The 19,828-nt window shown below is 51.3% G+C and overlaps 1 protein-coding gene across 5 annotated transcripts in view; it reads left to right on the top strand.

The window, feature by feature from the left end:
* The window catches only part of Col26a1 (collagen type XXVI alpha 1 chain), a 137,065-nt gene extending 121,715 nt beyond the window's left edge, over positions 1 to 15,350 (top strand). For 4 of the 5 annotated variants that reach the window (XM_076923246.1, XM_076923245.1, XM_076923249.1 and 1 more), the window contains exons 6-13: positions 2,317 to 2,415; positions 2,986 to 3,138; positions 5,195 to 5,278; positions 7,782 to 7,834; positions 8,733 to 8,768; positions 10,014 to 10,061; positions 12,905 to 12,989; positions 13,917 to 15,350. In XM_076923246.1, the coding sequence (XP_076779361.1) occupies positions 2,317 to 2,415; positions 2,986 to 3,138; positions 5,195 to 5,278; positions 7,782 to 7,834; positions 8,733 to 8,768; positions 10,014 to 10,061; positions 12,905 to 12,989; positions 13,917 to 14,077 (719 nt within the window). In that variant the 3' untranslated portion in view covers positions 14,078 to 15,350. The remainder of the gene's footprint in view (positions 1 to 2,316; positions 2,416 to 2,985; positions 3,139 to 5,194; positions 5,279 to 7,781; positions 7,835 to 8,732; positions 8,769 to 10,013; positions 10,062 to 12,904; positions 12,990 to 13,916) is intronic. The other variant, XM_076923247.1, reaches the window with a different exon arrangement.
* The last annotated feature ends 4,478 nt before the right edge of the window (positions 15,351 to 19,828 follow it).

Genomic DNA, 19,828 nt, shown 5'->3' with positions numbered 1-19,828 from the left:
CAGGATGGCAATAAATAAAAAGAAAAAAAAAAAGTCCTGGAAACATGCAGCTGCCCCTAAGACACACGGAGCCCTGTAGCTCCATTTTAAACTCTGCTGTCCAACTCCTAATCCTCCTGCTTCAGCCTTCTGCGTGCTAGAGGTTAGACCTGGGCCACTATCCCTGGCCTCGTGTAAAGAGCAAAAATAAAATGTCCTTCCTATAGACTCTCCTCAGAGGTCAGAGGTCAGAGGTCAGAGGTCCAGGCCTTGTGGCCGAGCTGCAGAGTGCTGCCGTTGTTCACAGCCGACACAGCTGTAGTTGTCATGTCAGCTTGCCCTGGTGTCCTTTCTGTCGTCTGATGAAGCACTCTAAATCAAAACCAGCTTAGGGGATGTAAGGGCTGGTTTCGGTTTATAAATCAGTCCGCCCCGGAGGGAAGTCAGGGCAGGAATGGGAAACAACCCACAGGAGAAGGTTGCTTGCTGGCTCACCCACAGCCTCGTGCTTACCTGGCTTTCTTAGGCAAACCAGGACCTTGGGATGGCGCCACCACACAGTGGCCTGGGTCCTTCACATCAATCAACTGTCGGGATTACCCCAGGCCAATCCTATCTCGGCTGTTTCTAGCTTATCAGCTGACTCCAGGCTGTGACATGGACAGTTAGAGCTAACTAGGACACCTGGGTCGTGCTGGCCTCAGGCTGTATACCGAGGTGGCAGTATCGGCAGCAGCGGATGTGGGGGGTGAGACATCCTTCTAGATGGGTCACTGTCCCCACTGTGTCCCCACTAGACATTTTCATAAGTTCACAAGTTTACATCATGTGTCCTCTGCCACCGTCTACCTTATTCCCCTGAGACAGGGTCTCTCACTGACCCTGGAGCTAAGCTAGAGGTCAGCAAGGCCCCATGATCCTCCTGTCTCTGCCACCCCGCTCCAACAGTGCGGGGTTATAAGTGCCGGCAGCCGTGCCTGGCTCTAAGTGCCATTCCCAACGTTTTATCAAAGCCTGTGAACAGCGAAGTTAGAGAGAGAGCAACTAAAGCGCAGACAAGGAAGGTAGGTGCCTGGAGGTCCCGAGGATATAAACTAGTACCTTCTTCCTCCTCTCCCAGCGAACCCCAGGATTCACCTCTAGAATTTACACATCGGTCCCTGATCCCGGTCCCCCCAAATCCACTTTGTTGTCTCAAAACTCATCGATGCTCCTGGCTGGAACTTTTTCAGAGAACCTGAAGTTCCAAGAATGGCCAGCAGGTGGCAGACACGACCCACTAATGGTGACTCCCGGGTTTCCTGCCTCCCTGAGTTTTTCTAGCAAGAGGTTCTATTCAGAATCCTCCAGCTCTTCCTCACTGACCAGCGTCAAATGCAATTTAAATGCTGAGCTACCTGCACGGCTCTCAGTTGATTTAACAGTGAGACAAGGTCCCACTATTTGCCCAGACTATCCTTGAACTTTTGATTCTCCTGCCTCAGTCTCTTAAGTGCTGGGATACGTGGGCCAGCTCCGTGGTTGCACACTTAGGCCTCTAGCGTATTTCCAGAGGTGGTTCAAGGGGAAGGCCTGACCCTGAAGACCGTTCACTTAAGGTTGGGCTCAGCTGCCTCAGCAGCAGCTCTGGACCCTGAGCAAGAAGATAGCAAGAAGAAAGGATGTGGAGAAAACAAGCTACAGTTTGACTCTGTGGCTGGGAGATGAAGGCCATGTATCTCTGCTGCTCCATTTATCCACGTGTAAAAGGGGCGAACAAACTCAGTTACTGGAATCATAGACAGGGAAAGACAGCTTGTTAACTCACATGACCAGTATACCTGAGTGCTGAGGGAGTGGCTCAGTGGTAGAGCCCCTGCCTAGAATCCCCCCAGTGAGGGGCTGGGGTGTGGCTCAGTGGTAGAGCCCCTGCCTAGAATCCCCCAGTGAGGGGCTGGGGGCATGGCTCAGTGGTAGAGCCCCTGCCTAGAATCCCCCAGTGAGGGCCTGGGGGCATGGCTCAGTGGTAGAGCCCCTGCCTAGAATCCCCCAGAGAGGGGCTGGGGGCGTGGCTCAGTGGTAGAGCCCCTGCCTAGAATCCCCCAGTGAGGGGCTGGGGTGTGGCTCAGTGGTAGAGCCCCTGTCTAGAATCCCCCAGTGAGGGGCTGGGGGCGTGGCTCAGTGGTAGAGCCCCTGTCTAGAATCCCCAGTGAGGGGCTGGGGGTGTGGCTCAGTGGTAGAGCCCCTGCCTAGAATCCCCCAGTGAGGGGCTGGGGGCGTGGCTCAGTGGTAGACCATCTGCACCAGAACTGGAGCCTCCATGGCATCCACAGTGTTCTCCTATTACTCTCTCCTCAGGTCCTCCAGGACAGATGGGACCACCTGGGCCAGCAGGGCCTCCAGGTTCTAAAGGTGACCGGGGCCAGACAGGAGAGAAGGGCCCAGTGGGACCTCCAGGTAAGGAGCCCTTGTCCCCTGGAGTAGAAACTGGAGTTTGTTTTGTACCTGTGCATGGGTGACACTTTGTGTACCCTAGTTTTGCTTGTTACCCCAAATCCATTACTCTCTCTCACCTTCCTCCTCTCCCCAACCTCAGAGGTGTGGCAGACAAGAGTCTACAGGGCCTTTGGGTGGGGCTGGGGCTGCTAAGGCCCAGAGGTTTGTTCCAAGCACCTGAACCACCACCCAGGAATCCCATGATCCTTTGCGTGCTGCAGAGCACCAACACCCCCTCAGGGCTGGCTCACCCTCCATCCTTGCTCCTGAGCTAAACTACTCCTGAGTCCCAAGACATCTCTGACTGGAGCCCGCGCCGATCCCACTCCTAACTCCATCATGTCTACCCTCTGCTGTCCCTGTGACAGAAAGAGAAAGCTGTCCCATTGACCTGCCAGGAGGACCGTGGGTCTAGAGACTTGTCACTGGCTGGACAAATGTCCCTGGCCACTCCTCTCGCCTTCAGGGCCATAGTTCCTCTGTCTGTAACATCATAGCTGCCTTGCCTAAAGCCTTTCTTCTCCATTGTAGGTCTCTTGGGGCCACCAGGGCCACGTGGGCTTCCTGGAGAGATGGGGCGCCCTGGTCCACCAGGCCCTCCTGGCCCAGCTGGCAGTCCTGGCCTCTTACCAAACAGTCCCCAAGGTGTCCTCTATTCCCTGCAGACACCTACAGACAAGGAGAGTGAGTACTGGGCCTTGGGTCAGGGGTGGGTGAGCCAAGCTGTCTGTTGAGGGAAACTAGCTTTTCCTGAAGGATCTCAGAGAAGCCGAGTGTCCACCAATGTGGGACCATCCAGAAAAGGAGGCTGGGTCCTGAAGAGGATCTCCTTCATGGAGACTGTCTCCAACCCTGTTCTCGGTCTGACACTTCCCGCCTCCACCTACAGTCAACTCTACCAGCTGACAAGGCTCCCCCACCAGGATCACCCCTTGAAACATTTCCTTCCCTATGGACTCTCACTGTAAGATACCCAACAGCTGTTTACTGACACAAAGTGACAAAAAAAAAACCTGCTTGTTCTCAGGGACCACAGTGTGACCTGTGTGAGTCACGGACCACAAACAAACAAACAAACAAAACCCCTCAATTGTGGGGACACAGACCATGAGGTCAGAGACTCTGGATCTCAGGGACCAGAATGAGGGAGAGAGTGCCAAGAAGGAACAGTTCTGGCTAAGCGCTCTAACCCTGACCTTAACCTCACCCCAACCCTAGCCCTGGGGTTATCTTAAAATCGTGGAGGAGTTGGGCATGGTGTCACAAGCCTACACCCCAGCTCTCAGGAGGCTGTCGCAGTAGATTCAATGCTAGCTTTAAGTCAGTCTGAGATATACAGCAAAGTCAAGACGTGTTTAAGCTATACAAGGAAACCCTGTCTCAAACAGAAAACAAAACAAAAAAAGCACATTTAAAAAAAAGTAGGTCTGGGGCACTTGAGAGAGCCTTCCTAGAATCCCGCAGGGAGGGGCTGTGGGCGTGGCTCAGTGGTAGAGCACTTACATAGTACGAATGAGGCTTGGGGTTCAATTTCCAATACCTCAAAAATAAATTACATCAAAAAAGAAGAGTACACTAAAGTAAATTTATTATATTTTTTTATTGATAGGGGCATGCCATAGTTTAGGTGTAGAGTTCAGAGGACAACTTGTGGGGGTCAGTTTCCTCCTTCCGTGTGGGTCCTGGAGATCAAATTCCAGTCATCAGCCTTGGTAGCAAGTGCCTTTCCCCTCTGGGCCATCTTGCCAGCCCCCAAAAAATAAAATCTTGAAGAAGAGAATGGGTTGGTGACACGATTGACAGTATGGGTCTGTTGTTATGGAAACAGGGTTGGGGAGACCCCTGTTCAGCACCCCATATACATAACACAAACCTTCCTGGGCACCGTTAACTGTTTCTGAATCCTGGCCTCAGTTTCCCCAGTTGTAAAGCTGGGTGGCTATATTCTCTAAGGAAACCACTCTGGAGACTGACACAGTTTCTGAGCGCTTGCAGTAGGAGAGAGGCTTGCCCCAAGGCATGATGGGAGTCCAGGTGCTTTCAAAGAGTGCCTGGTGGGGCAGGGAACCCATTCTGACTTGGTCTGTAGCCAGGGCTTCCTTGAAGAAATGTTCCTAGTTAGGGAGAAGGAACATTTGCCCTTGACCTTATTGGCTACTGAAATATGTCCCTAAGCCACAATGAGCCCAACAGAGGATCCTCCTGAGATCTGTGCATTTGGGTGTGTGGAGGTGTGTGTGCGCGCGCGTGCCCCTGTGTGCATGTTGTGTGTGCGTGTGCATGCGCGTGTGCATGTGTGTGTGTGCGCGCATGTGTGTGCGCGCGCATGTGTGTGTGCATACGTGTGTGCATGTCGGTAAAGGCCGAATGTTGACATCGAGTGTCTTCCACCGTTGCCCTCCACCTTGTTACTGAGACAGTGTCTCCTACTGCCCCTGGAGCTTGCTGATTGCTGACTGGGAACCCAGCAAGTCTGGCATTCCATGCCCCAGTGTTGGGATTACAAACACTACCACTCCCAGCTTTTTTGTGGATGGTGGGGATTGGAATTTAGACCTTCATGCTTGTGTGACAAGTTCTTTAACCACTGGCCCACTTCCCCCACCCCTTACTCTGAATTCTGAGCAGTTAAGTGTGTCCATTTGCATACAAGGTGGGGGGGGGTGCTGGACTCTCAGATTCAGCCTAAGGATTAGCTACCCCACTCCACCTGACTACAATCATTTGACTTTCTCTGCAGATGGAGACTCCCAGCTGAACCCTGCTGTTGTGGACACAGTGCTGACTGGCATCCCAGGTCCCCGGGGTCCCCCAGGCCCCCCTGGTGAGTAGATTAAAGACTCCTTTTTGGGTTTGTCCTGAGTACAAAGGTCTTTTTTTTCCTACATTTTTTAAAAAGTTGGGGTATGTAGCCCAGGCTGGCCTCCAGCTTACTATGTAGCCAAGGATAACCTTCAACTTCTGATCCTCCTGCCTCCAGCTCTCAAGTGCTGGGATTGCAGATGTGCCCCCAGTACATCTAGTTTATGTAGTGCTAGGTATCCAACCCAGCTAAGCACTCTACCGACTTCATCCTTAGCCCTGAGCCCGGGTCGTGGGAAAACAGAAGTCCAGTTGGGCAGTCTATAGTGTCCAGATGCACCTGGGGTCTACAGTGAACCCCTATCCCCATCCTGACACAACTGGACACATCAACTCTGAACAGGTCTACTAGAACAGGACAGATGTCTGAAAGAAGTGGTCCCAGATTGTCCTTGTGGGGGCCACAATGAGAGGTGCACCAGGGACCATGCAAACCCAGACCACGGCCAGGCTGGGGCAACAGAGGGGACTAGGAACCTTGGAGTAGAATTCAGCTCATGTGTACAGTAGACAGCAGAAATGAGATTCCTATGGGAAGAGAGAGCCTGGGGATCTCCCATCCTTCACAGACCTTCCGTGTACACAGATGCACATGCCATGCCCCAAGGGCTCCATAAATGAACAGAGTAGAAATGCAGGTAAACAGACACCTCCTTGCAGCTCACCTCTGTCCTGGGGTCAGGGGCCATGGCTCAGTGAGGGGCTGGGGGTGTGGCTCAGTGGTAGAGCCCCTGCCTAGAATCCCCCAGGGAGGGGCTGGGGGTGTGGCTCAGTGGTAGAGCCCCTGCCTAGAATCCCCCAGTGAGGGGCTGGGAGTGTGGCTCAGTGGTAGAGCACCTGCCTAGAATCCCCCAGTGAGGGGCTGGGGTGTGGCTCAGTGGTAGAGCCCCTGCCTAGAATCCCCCAGTGAGGGGCTGGGGGCGTGGCTCAGTGGTAGAGCACCTGCCTAGAATCCCCCAGTGAGGGGCTGGGGGCGTGGCTCAGTGGTAGAGCCCCTGCCTAGAATCCCCCAGTGAGGGGCTGGGGCGTGGCTCAGTGGTAGAGCACCTGCCTAGAATCCCCCAGTGATGACATACACAAGGACCTGGATTTCCTTCCCACTCCTCTGTAGAACAGAAGAAAGCAATGGTGAGACGCAGCTTTGTAAAGATGAGTGGGGTTCACACAGAAGGTTATATTTGAGAAGGGTGAGGCAGCAGATACGTGGGGTACTGAGGACTTCCAGGTGGACATGCTACACATCTCTGGCCTCATTGGAATATAGAGATGGTGTTTGTTTTATAACTAGACTGTGGCCTGGTTTGTCTTCTCCTGAGGAGACTGCTTGGGCACACTGTAGTGAAGACTTCCTAAGACTGAAGAAGTGCAGGTCAATGCAGGGAAAAGGGTTGAAAGCCTGGTCCTCAGGATATCCCCTGGGCTATTGGGGGAAATAGGCATGAAGCCCACAGTGGCCATGAGCAGGGCCTGGCCCACACCAAAGATTTATGTGGAGGAGGAAAGGGAGACGTCCTGGGATTCCTCTTAGCCAGTGCTGCTAAGAGAACCAAGAAATAATAATGAAGACAATTATCAGCTGATGGGAAGAAACAGCCCAGTGAAACCTTCCAGAAGGGCACCTGCGAGGTGAGGTGAAGAGGGCCTGGTGGGGACTTGGGAGTGTTGCAGTTTCTATCCTGTTGCTGTGACAAATATCATGGCCATCTGTGACAAAAATCAGCTTAGGGGAGGACAGGGTTTATTTTGGTTTACAGGGCATAGTCTGCCATTGAAGGAAGCCAGGGTAGGAACTGAAGCTGAAACCATGGAGGAATTCTACTTGCTGGCTAACCGGTTCAGGCTTGTACAGCCAGGACCACCTGCTTAGGGAATGGTGCCACCCACAGTGGGCTGGGTTCTCCTGCATCAATTAATAGTTAGGACAATCCCCCAGGCATGCCTACACACCAGTCTAGTTTGGGCATCTCCTCTCATATGACTCTAGAGTTATTTCTATATTTATAAGGGTATCCAGAATTGGCAGGGGCTTCAGAGGCCCCTAACAGAGCATTTCTAAATGTGTGATTTGGATGGACATGGTGAGCAGCCATGGTAAAAAAAGGAAAAATGGATGGAGGCTGTCAGAGGGGCTGGTTCAAGGTTTCCACATTGGCAGGGGACAAACAGGCTGGGCTGGGACACTCTGGATTAGCTCTCTGTTCAATCTCCTGGTTTTAGGATTAGGTTAACCATGTGGATTAGGAATGGAAGGACGTGGGTGGATAGAAGTGAGTGTGTGAGATCTGAGGGTGGGAAGCTTGGAGTATGTGAGTCTTTTACGATGTCCATTCATCAAACTTACATTTGTTACCAGTGGGGGAAGACCCAGGGCAGGGTCAGGATGCTGGGAATGTCTCTGTTCATATCTGATGGGGGATCAGTGGCCTTTTCAGATGTCAGGTACTCACCAATGACTTTACCTACAGGTCCCCCAGGACCACATGGTCCCCCAGGACCACCAGGAGCACCTGGATCCCAGGTAAGGACACGATCATTTCTAGTGTAGTATAGGGTGTAGTCTCAGGACGTCAATGTTCCAGTGTGGTACCACTCTCATTTTGTTGGTAAGCTGAATCCCAGGGAGGTTAGACATTGCTGGAAGCCACACAGACATTTTCAGGAGATCACCCAGTGACAATGGAATCCTTGTTCTTTTCCTGAGAATCACCTATGGGAGAGGAAGCCTGACTGGACAGTCCCAAACTCTAGGAATTGCTCTGCCTCTCTATCCATGTGGTCCATCAGTTTAGAGAAGGGAGGGTAGGTGCTGATGCCCTGATCTAGGAACAAGGCTGGTAGTAAGCACAGAGTGGGATGTGAGACTAGGTAAAGTGTCTGGGTCTTATCTGTGGACCTCTGAAGGTTTCTGTCATATAGATGGCACTGGTTGAGTTGGGAGTCATGCTACTGTTTGCATTTTCAGAAGGTCCCTCTGGCTCACTCTGTGAGGCCAGAACTAGGGTCTCATTTTAGTGAAAGATTGAGCAGTGTTTTGTGAGCAGTTGGGTGTTAGGAGACAGCTGCACACATAAGCATATGACTGAGAGCCCTGGATTTGGCACATATAAACCCTGGATCAGCGCATACACAGCCATTCTTCTGCCTCCGTTGCTTGTAGGTTTTTCTGCTCAAGTGCTAAGTCTTGTGCTTCCCCCTTCTGCATGATGCCCATGCTTGGCACTGCTTCATTGTACAATGGATTGGACCAAAAGCTCACCCAAGGCTTAGTATCAGACTTCTGCTGTGGGTGAGGCTGCAGACCCAGTCAGCTCCCAAGTTTGAACTTCTAGCTTCCTCTTCTTCTGGGATTCAGTATGGGTGGAGCTAGAGGCAGAAAACATCCGAGACAGAAGAACACTACTGATTTTTATTTTCAGGGCCTGGTGGATGAGCAGGTTGTGGCAAGGCCAGCTGTAAGTATGGGCTGGGCACCGGGAAATTGGGGACCATGTCTACACCCAGCTCCATAGTGTCCCCAAACATAGGCTTGTCTATCCTAATTAGGGGAGGGATCTGAAAGCACAAACCAGGTACATACAGCCTGAACTGTCCCAATAGGAAAGGGGTAACTTTTAGAGGTGGGACTCCTTCCTGAGAATGTGACAACAGTAGAAATGGCCTCAAGTTGGGGGTTGTCCTGGGATGGTCTAGTCATAGCTTATACACAAGTTAATGTACCAAGTGGTCTGGAGTTTCATATTAATGCTGCATAGCCCAGAGTCATAGATTCACAATCTGTGTAACCAGAAAGGTCTCTCTGGTTCTCTGGACCTCCCAGAGTCTGACTTCCATGACCCTTTCAGACACAAGGATTCATGGGTCTCAGCTACAGTCTCTAAGATGAAACAAAGAGGCTAATCCTTCATGTTAACGCCACAAACCAAGGTCAGGAGGTGGAGAATGTATGTCTGCTGAATACCTACTAATACAATAGGAGTAGCTGTCACCATGTGTTTAAGCCTCACTACCACATATCCAGACTATGGTTTATTATACTGATTTATCAGAACTGACAGCTGTGGTTCAGGGAGATTAAGTAATTCCCCAAAGCCACACAGCACAACAGTAGAGTTGGGATTTGAACTCGGGAATGTCTGTCAACCTCCAATGGCTTGCCTCTTCCCAAGCCTCTGTCTAGTAACCAATGGCGGCACCAGCTTTGACAACACTTCTGGAACTCAGAATAGTTTAAACCCCGGCTCAGTATTAATCTACTTATCTCCTTCATAGCAGCAAGATAGGTATTATTACTAGTCACCTTTCAGAGATGAACAATATCGGCACAGAGAGGTTAACATCACTCAAAGCTACAAAGCAGTCATTGGCCGTATATATGGGATTCTATGATGCTGGTTTTACTGGCCCCATTTTAGAGACTGGGAAACAGAGCCCAGAGATAAAGAGGTGATTTAATGAACATTCACAAAAGCTGACATGTGAGCTCTCCAAGTTCCAAGCCCAAGTCCCCGTGTTTCAGAGCAATCTTTGGGATGACTCTATATACCTCCGTATGGCAGACTGAACAAGTAATGTCCTGGTCTATGCCTTCCATCCCTTGTGTCACCCCAGACCATCTGTCTTCAGTTTCTGCATGTTCCCGAGGGTGGAGAGGTGCCCTTGCCCCTCCCACTGTCTTGACCATGAGATTTGCTTCCTAGGGTGAGCCCCGTGTGAAGGAAGAAGAGGACAAAGCCACCACGGCAGAGGTAACTACGGTTGTTGGCAATGTCTCCTGTGCTAGAGGTGAAAGCCAGGCACCCAAGGCCAGTCCTGAGCTGGGTACTGACTGCCGAGGACAGAGTCCTCCTTTTTCCTCTGGCAGTTTCCAGCTCAGCAAGGTGACAGTGAATTCTCTCTAGCAATTGTGGGCTTGCCTCAGCTGGGGTGACTGAGGCTGGATGCTGGGATGGGAGGAGCATTGCCAGGAGTGGCTGGTGGGGGCGGGGCATAAACGTGTGGCGAAGACACTGCCCCTTAACAAGCCCGGTTACAAAGAGCAGTCGCCACACTGACTTGGTGGGCGTGGGGTTCAATGGGTGGAAGAAGGGGCGGGGGTTTCAACTCAGAACCCTAATGAAGGAGGATAGGAACAGGAAAAGATTGGGGCGAGCCAGTGGGAGCTGGGACAAGAGCTTGGAGGGGGAGGAACGGGAACTGGGGTGCTGGGGTCCTCAGGGGAAGCTGTAAACACAGGGCTGGGCCTGTGGCTCTGCTGGTAGAGCGCTTGCCTAACAAGCGTGAAGTTCAAGGTTGTCCACAGCCTGCACGGGAATCCTGAGACCTTGGAAGACTGGGTTGAGTTGGGGGCCAAAAAATAAACGACAAGAACAAAAACAGTTTGGGAAGGGATGCGCCTGCTGAGGACTTCCTGTACGTGCCGGAAGTATGCTTGCGGCAAAGTCAAGTGTGCTTCAAGAGTCAGTGGGGAGATTTGGAACAGGGGGGAGGCAGCCTGGGCTACAGGAGTGAGGCTGAGCCAAAGCGTGGCAGAGTAGGGGCTTTAGGAAGGTCTTGCTATACTTAAGGAAAGGAAAATCCCAGTGCTCAGGAGGCTGACTTAGGAAAAGCAAGACTAGCCCAGGTCACATAATGGGACTCTGTCTCAAAAACAAAATAAAATTAAAACACACACACACACACACACACACACACGGAATGGAAGGAAAAAGGAAATCAGATGAGAGAGGAAGAGGAGAGAGGGGAAGGAAGGGGAGAAAAGAAAAGGAAGGAGGGGAGGAGAGGAGAGGACAGCTTCTCTGGGTCTCTGACTGAGAGACGGCGAAGACCCCAGTTCCCCACCCAGAGCTCCTTCCCCAGCTAGGAGGCATGGATTCTGCACACAGTTATCTTCTGTCTCCTGGTGGGAACTTCGCTCTAAACATCTAATAAACAATCTTTGACTCTGGATGGAACAGCAAACCCCTATGTTCCACAGGCAAAACCACACACCTGCCCTGACACCAGCCCTGTGCTGCTCTGGGGTGGGGGCCTTGCCCCTTGGCCACCTGGTGTAGCCTCTGCCTTGGTGTCTGTGTCTCAAAAGTCAGCAGCCTACTTTGTGCGGTCAAGTACTCAAAGCCCCGTGGAAGGAGGGTTCTGGAGATGTGCCCGGCACTAGCTCCTACCAGCAGCCTGGGGAGGCTCAGCTGTCTCTAGTCTTTTTCTGGCCTGACCCAGCCTACTCCACAAAGCTGATCTGGCCAGTGCTCTCAGACAGACAACCCAGGCAGGTGCAGATCTCGGTGTTCACCTGCAGGCCTCTGAGCTGGGTGCTCTGGCCTCTTGGTCTTGTCTGGAAGGTGGGTGTTCTGGGTTGATCCACCACTGTGGTAAACACTGTCTGCAGAACAGATTCACGAGCTTTTGGTCTACAGTCCGTCATCACGGGAGGCCAAAGTTGAAAGGGTTCTTCATATATCCTGGATTAAAACCAGTCCAATATGGTGTCCAATAACTGCAAACTTATCTTTCATCTTATGAGTGAGATCTCATTCTGCTACTGTTCCTCATTATGAAAGAAAAAAAAACCTCTTTTAAGACATCTGATTGTCTACTTTGTTCTTGGACATTGTAATTTTTTTTTTTTTTTTGCCATTGTACTTTAAGTACCACCTCAAGGAAACCATCACCTAATCCAAGGTTACAATTACTGACACCTACGTTCCCTTCTAAAGGCTTTATGATTTGGGCTCTTACATTCAGGTCCATGACCTTTTTGAGATAATCCTTTACATGGTGAGAATTGGAGCTTGAACTGTGTCCCTCAAGAATATATGATGAATCGGGGCAGGGAAGATGGCTCAGCAGCTGAGAGCACAGGCTACTCATGTCAGTTTGCTTTCTATTGCTGCAATAAACACCATGACCTAAAGCAACCTGGAGAGGAAAGGGTTAATTTCACCTTACAGGTTTCAGTCCATCATCAGGGGGAAGTCAAGGCAGGAACCCTGGAGGCAGGAGCTGAAGCAGAGACCATACAGGAACACGGCTTACTGGCTTGCTCCTCATAGATTACTCAGCTGGCTTTCTAATACAATCTGGGACCACCTGCCCAGGGAGTGACACCGCCCACAGTGGGCTCTGCCCTCCCACATCAATTTGATTAATTTTACTCCACAGACTGGCCTACAAGCCAATCCGATGGAGGCATTTTCTCAATTGAGGTTACTCTTTCCAGATATGTCTAGCTTGTGTCATATTGACAAAAATAAAGATTATCCCAGGGCATGCTGGGAAGGAGTCCTTAGAAAAACCATGGCAGGAGAAAAACAGGCTTGAGCCCACCAGGTCTAGAGTAGAAGCCCAAGCCAGTTCATGCTGGGTAACTGTGGAGATGCTTACTGGCTGGATTCCAGGTTTCTCATTGGTGAATCCTCTTTGGAGCACCAGCCTGGTCCACAGCCAGCGCTGAGCTTTGACGTCGGATTGTAGCGGTGTGGACATTGCAGGAGAGGCAGGGCTGTGAGGATGCCCACTGTGTTTGCATAGCCTATGTGTGTGCCCACCCCAGGCTGACTAGACCCTGAACCTGGCCTTTCATTCCCACCAGGGAGAAGGTGTGCAGCAGCTTCGTGAGGCCCTGAAGATCCTGGCAGAGAGGGTCCTTATCCTGGAACACATGATTGGAGTCCATGGTGAGTAACAACAAGGCCTCCCACGTTCCCATGACCCGCTACCCCCGTGGGGGGTGCTGCTAAAGCTGTGTGGTCTCCTGCTTCAGGGACCCCGCCTTGTTGTTGCCAATGGCTCCTCTGGTTTTGCTTCCCCATCCCCCATCTGCTTAAGGACAATCAGGGTCTAAGCCCTAATCTCCAGCATCACATGACCAGCCACACTCAGCCATGCCCTGCCTCCCATCTCTATTGCTCGCTCTGGCCAGTCCCTCCACTTGCTAACCGCTAACTCCCACATCAGCACATGCTCCTTGGGGAAGCTTTCTTTCTCCTTATCTCCCTTCTCATCATGGAATGAGTTTTCCCTGTGTCTTCCTGATACCCTGGGGACCCCTTGTACAAGCTAGGGGTGGCTGGTGACTCTGCAGGGTCTGGAGCTCAGGCCACTTGCTATTGGCTAAAGAACAAGTGAGCGGGTGCAGAGATCTGATGAATGCAGGGTTGAACACATGGGACGGTGCCAAGGTGGATAAATGAGTGGGAGAATGTGTAGGTAGACAGATGGATGAACAGGGGAATGAATGACTGGGAGAACGAGTGGGTGGATGAGAGAATGGGCTGGTGGATGAACAAATGAGAGAATGGGGAAATTAATGAATGGCAAAGTGATTGAATGGTGGCATGACTAGATGAATGAATGGGAAAGACAATGAATGAATGGGAAAGGTGATGAATGAATGGGGAAATGAATGGGGACCTGGATGTGTGAATGGGTGATCAAATTAATAGATGAATGAATGTGTATGCTGCTGAATGAATAAATGAATGAATGAATGAATGAATGAATGAATGAGGAACAGAGCCTATTTGCCTCCTCTCACCGGAAGCAGAGGCCATTGTGTACACCTAGACTGTCCTGAGCAACTCTTCCTTCTGTCCTCCTTCCAGATCCCCTGGCCTCCCCTGAGGGGGGGTCTGGACAGGATGCTGCCCTGAGAGCCAACCTCAAGATGAAGCGAGGAGGCCCTCGACCTGATGGCATCCTGGCTGCCCTGCTGGGCCCTGACCCTGCACAAAAGAGTGCAGACCAGGCTGGCGACAAGAAGTAAGAGTCCCTTTCTCCAGTGCGAGCCCAGCCCTGCAGTGGAACAGCGGCTGCATCCTGAAGATTCCCCATGTGGGACTGGGCAGCAGGCAGGGACGATTGTGGAGGACACTGGGAGCCTGGGATCCCTGGGGAGAGATGGTGCTTCCAAGGGGCATGGCCCAGTGCTGACAAGCACCCTGACAGAGCTCTTCTTTTGCCCCTGCCCCCTACCTCCCACTCCCGCTGGAGACGGGGTCTGGATGGGTGGGAGAAAAATCATAACTCTCAATGGCTGAGCCCCTGCTCAGTCAGGGTTGGGGCCAGCTCAGACGCTTTCCCTATATTGTCTCATTTAACCCTTAAAAGGTAGGTCTGTGATTCCCACTCAGCCTGGGGACCGATGTGCAGAGAGTACACATGACCCAGATTCTGGATGTGAGGGTGTCAGGGGTGGATTTTAACCCAGGTCTCACTGTTGCTGAAGCCATGACCTACATCCCTCTCCATGAGGTATGTGGCCCAGAGGATTTCTGAGGCAGCTGGGCTGCCAGGAGGCAGGGCCACCTGGAAAGACATCAGGACACTACAGAATTTTGGGCCTGTCTCTCTTCCTCTGGTCATCTCCTAGGGCTGCGGGTAGGGGTCTCTTCCAAGAGGGGACTTTGGGGCCGTGAGGGAGAGTTACTGAGAATGAGAAGGGCAAAGAGCTTTGAGTCTGTTGGGCGATGCTCCCTAATGTCTCCCAGTCTTGCTGAGCCCTCTGGTCCTTACCTGCCCTCCCCCATGGAGAAGGAAGGACCATTTAAGGAGACCATCCATCCAGGGTGGAACCTACAACCTCCACACAGTCACTCTTTCATGACTATCTCTAGAGCCTCCTATTTTGATGGACGACACAAATCCGTGTCCCCTTAACAGAGTCAAACTGCCTGTATCCTAGGCTTGCTAGAGGCCACGCCCACACACCTTGAGGCTGGGGTCCGGGCAGGTTCCACATAAGAACGGCTCCACAGCCCGGAAGGCCTCTCTGGCTGGTGCTTGGTCTCTTATGACCGCCCTACCCTGGTGCTCCTCTAACCGGGCCATGGCCCTGACACTCAGAGGACAGAAAGTGCCACCCTCGGGTGTGTCTCCCTGCCTGGCAGGAGTGACCGTCTGTAAAGTCCTTGGTGCTATGCGAGGCTGTTACCTGATCCCACTGGGCCCTGTAGGCTCTCCCTGAGCTATTCTCTGTCTCCAAGTGGTGATCAGGGGCCTGTGATGTTGTTTTAAATAAAGGTGCTCTCTCCACTGTGGTCTTTGTGTAGCTTGGCAGCTGTGGGGGAGGGGAGGCTGGACTGCACCCAGATAATTAATGCCAGAGAATGGATAAACACCTGTGTCCAGCTTCCAGGCAACTTTAAGGTTTCTGAGGCAGAGGAACCCAAGAAAGCAAGTAGACTAGGGGAGGTAGCCCTCAGAAATGGCCTCTCAGAGTAGCCCAGATGGCTCCATAGGTAAAAACATTTGCCACCAAGCCTGGTGACTTTGAGTACAATCCTCAGGACCCATGTGACAGGAGAGAACTGACTCTTGCGAGTTGTCCTCTGACCTCCAGATGTGCACTGACCTCCAGATGTGCACTGCTACATGTAAAAGAATCGATATGTCTATATTTTAAGATGGGGCGGGAGAGATGGCTCTGTTGTTACTACAGCTGTCTGCTTTTGCAAGAGGATCCAAGTTCCATGCATGGCACCCACGTTGGGCACACAACCATCTGAAACTCCAGCTCCAGGCTGGCCAATGCCCTCTCGTGGCCTCTACAGTTATCCACATACATGTGCACATACAAACTTACGTGAGGATGAAAAATACACTTGAACACACACAGAAACACACATACATAAATAAAAACAAAATAAATTTTTTTAAAAGAAAGAAAAGAAGAGGCTGAATTTGAACTAAGTTGGGGCCCCAGCCCAGCAATGCAGAAATGTGGTTTTGTTTTTGTTTTATGAGATAGGGTCTCACCATGAAGACTTGACTGACCAGGAATTCACTCTGTAGACCAGACTGGCTTTGAACTCATAGAGATCAACCTGCCTTTGCCTCCTGAGTGTTGGGGTTAAAGGCACATGTCACCATGCTATAAGTCTATAAGGTGGAGGGTTAAATTGAGAGATGCCAGGCGTTTCATGACTCCGGGCGGGTGTGTTTAATTAACACCTGCTTCCTAACTGCGACAGCTCAGCAACCTAAAGAATGATTCAAGCAAGCTTATCTTGATGAGTTTGATGAGTTTATGAAGAGGGAAAATACAGACAGCTCCATTTCCACCTTCTTAGCTGTCAATCACCCGCCCACCAAGCTCTGATTTCACAAGGCTCTAAGTGTCAACAGAACTTGCTCAAGCTCTAGTGTAGGACACACTCAGTGTCCAAGCAGTAGCGCTGACCTCAGACCACACCAAACACAGTAAACCAGACTATGCAGCCAGTGTGAAAAGCACTTACTGCACAAGCCTGGAGATCTGAGTTCAATCCCCAGAACCGGCATAAAGGTGAGCTGAGAGAACCAACTTCACAACATTGTCCTGTGACAACTCGGACTTCCACATGTACATTGTGACATGTACAGCCCACAATGCATCATAAATAATAATAATATAAACTTAAAACTCAGAATCTAGGAATACTATACATTAATATGGTATCTGCCTTTGCTCTTTCAAGGAGTCTGCTGGTCTCGTCTCGGCAAGCAATGTCTAGTCATGGGAGAGATGGCTTTTGTGACATTTTGGGATGTAGGACAGTTAAAAAGTGGTCTGCTGTGAGGCAGAGTTATTCCGACTAGGGCTGTACCAGGGCACCCTTTACCCTGTCTCCTGTTCCTGCCCAGGCCTGGCTCAGCAAATAAATTAGTTCCTTGCTAGAACCTCAGAAAAACCCAAATACTCAAGAAGCAAGGTCCCTGGATCAGAGTGGGGTCAAGAATGGCTGCTGGGTCACCTTGGTACCATCAAGTTCTTGCTGTGTGCCTCGTCCTCTGCAAACCAAAGCTGATGTCCGCTAACATTGAAACCAGAGCTCAAATCTAGCAAAGAAGATGGACATCAAATATCCAGGTGATGGAGAAAGCAGAGGCTCTGAGCTACAGAGTCCGGAACCAAAAGCTAAAGATGAGGGAGACCAAGAGACACACGGTTGGGAATGTCACCTGCCTGTACTGGAACGTTGGCTATAGACCTGTTCCCAGACCTGGTAGGTGTGTGGTTCTCCTCTACCCGCCCGGTCCTGGACCCAGCTAGCCCAGGATCACTCAGTACTGGGAGACGGGGGTGGGGTGGCGGGGGAGGGGGAGGATGTGTTTGAAGCTGAACTTTGACAGAAAACAGGAAGCTCAAGAATGTTATGGATGGAGAATGGCAGACGTCTTTGTTCCTTCCCGAGGGCAAGAGATTCAGAAACCTATGTTCTTCCCTCCTCGCCTTTCCTCCATGACCCTGCATGTGTATGCGCATGCGCATGTGCATGCGCACGCTGTGAGGCTCAAAGGAGCTCCTGCAAGGGGGACTGGGGGAGAGGCCCAGCTTTATGGCCTGAACACAACTTCTTAGCTGCTTATTCCATAACCACAAACCCCACCTGGCCCTCCACAGCTTCCAGCCACCGCGAACGCTCAAAGACTGCTGATCCTGAGTAGGTCTCACCTGTGTCCTTTCTTCTCAGCCTTCCCCCAAACCATGAGGTGTAGGGGTGGAAACAGCTGGGCACTGGGTCCCAGCAGGGGTAATAAAGATATAGCCAAGGACCCCCCAACCAAGCCTGTGACTCACTCGAACCAAAAATCACCCCATAGTTCACCCTTCCATGCTCAACTGTGGATGTCCAGGTGCAGGAATATGTCCCCGTCCTCAGTCCCCAGGCTAGCTGGGTACAACACAGTGAGCCACTGTGTCAGATCACTGACCCCCTACCTGACAGGACCTGGGCAATGAGATCACCTCCTGTCCAGACCCCTTAAGGCAATGTGAGAAGGAGCCGGGCCAAGAGAGGGATAAAGGCTTCCCAAAGCAGCCCCAGTCAGAACACAAACCCCTCCCCACCCCGAGGAGAGCCAGCACCTGCAGTTCTAACCACAGTCTCTCACAGACCTGCTTTATGGAGAGTTTCACGAGATTTTTCAATTAATTGAATTCCCAGGGAGATTTACTTCCAATGTTATTAATAAATTCTAATGCCGCCCTATAACTCTCAATTGCCAGTTAATTAACTCGCAATTGGCACGTTGTAAAAGGCAAATTAAATACCTTTTCCGGAGGGGGCTGGTGAAGCGGATGAGCCTGTCATGTGTGCTGAGGTAGAGAGCTGGGATACATGTCCCTCCCTCTACAGCTGACAACCGTGTGTCCAGCATCCCCAACACTGGAGGAGGGTCACAGGGTCTCCTTCAGGGTTCCAGGCACCTGGAACTATTGGTTATTGCTCCCGACGGAACACAGCAAAGGGCAATTTGGTCATCTTCTCTATGGTTCACCGAGTACCTTGATATCTGATCCAATGTTATTCTTTATATGTAGCTCAGGCTGTTCCAGAACTCACTACATAGCCCAGACTAGCTTCTCATCATGCCCCACTTTCCTCTTGATAGGATTTGTGGCCCAATTAGAATTCCAGTGATGGGTCTGGGTTTTAGCTCAGCTGCTAGATCTCTGCCCAGCACACACGAGGCTGTGAGTTCAAGCCCCACACCATGTAGCTTGGTGGCACACACCTACAATCCCAGCACTAGAGGGATGGAGGCAGGATGATCTGATGTTCAAGGTCATCCTCAGCTACATACCAAGTTTTAGTCAACCTGCCTCATATCTGGCAAAAGGAAGGTCTATGACAGGGGGACATTGGCTTGATGTATAAGAGTTAAGTAAGGGTGATGTTGGGGGGAAGACTCAGGATTGAGCAGGCTGCCTGTGAAAAACCAGCTCTTGGGAGATTGTGGCACATACTTGGTCATTCAAGGACTTGGGCAGAGGCAGGAGGATCGAGGGTTTAAGGTTATCCAGGGGACATAGCAAGATGACATCTATCTTAGGGTTTCCATTGCTGTGAAGAGACACCATGACCAAGGCAACTCTTATAAAGGACAGCATTTAACCAGGGCTGGCTTACAGATTCAGAGGTTCAGTCCATTATCATCGTGGCAGGAAGCATGGCAGTGCGCAGGCAGACATGGTGCTGGAGAAGGAGCCGAGAGTTCTACATCTTGGTTTGAAAGCAACCAGGAGAGATTGGCATCCTCGGGCAGCCAGGAGGAAGCTCCTCTGTGCACCGGGTAGAGCCTGGGCATAGGAGACCTCCAAAGCCCACCTCCTACAGTGACATACTTCCTCCAACAAGGCCACACCTCCTAACAGGACCACTCCCTATGGGCCAAACATATCAAACCACCACAACATCTCAAGACAAAACATCTGTCTATCATCTATCTGTCTATCCACTTACCTATGCATCATCTGTCGGATGAGTGCACTTGTCACTGAAGCTCATGAGCTGTTCTGTTTTTCTGGGACTTTAGAGGGGATAGCACAAGTCCAGAAGGTCCTTAGGCACAAACCGTGTTGTCTCAAGTCAGGGAATAAGGAAATTCCTGGAAGGAACCAAGATGATACGATCGTAGGGACTTCTGTAGGCCACAAGGACCTCAGGGGACCTTCGTGGCTGGAACAGGAGTATCACGGAGGCAGGTTGCTGGCCCCTCTAGGTCCTACACTCTTTCTGTCCTTCCTCATGAC

The sequence above is a fragment of the Arvicanthis niloticus genome, chromosome 24 (assembly GCF_011762505.2).
Source record: "Arvicanthis niloticus isolate mArvNil1 chromosome 24, mArvNil1.pat.X, whole genome shotgun sequence".
Lineage (NCBI taxonomy): Eukaryota > Metazoa > Chordata > Mammalia > Rodentia > Muridae > Arvicanthis > Arvicanthis niloticus.
This window is presented reverse-complemented; position numbering and strand designations above follow the sequence as displayed.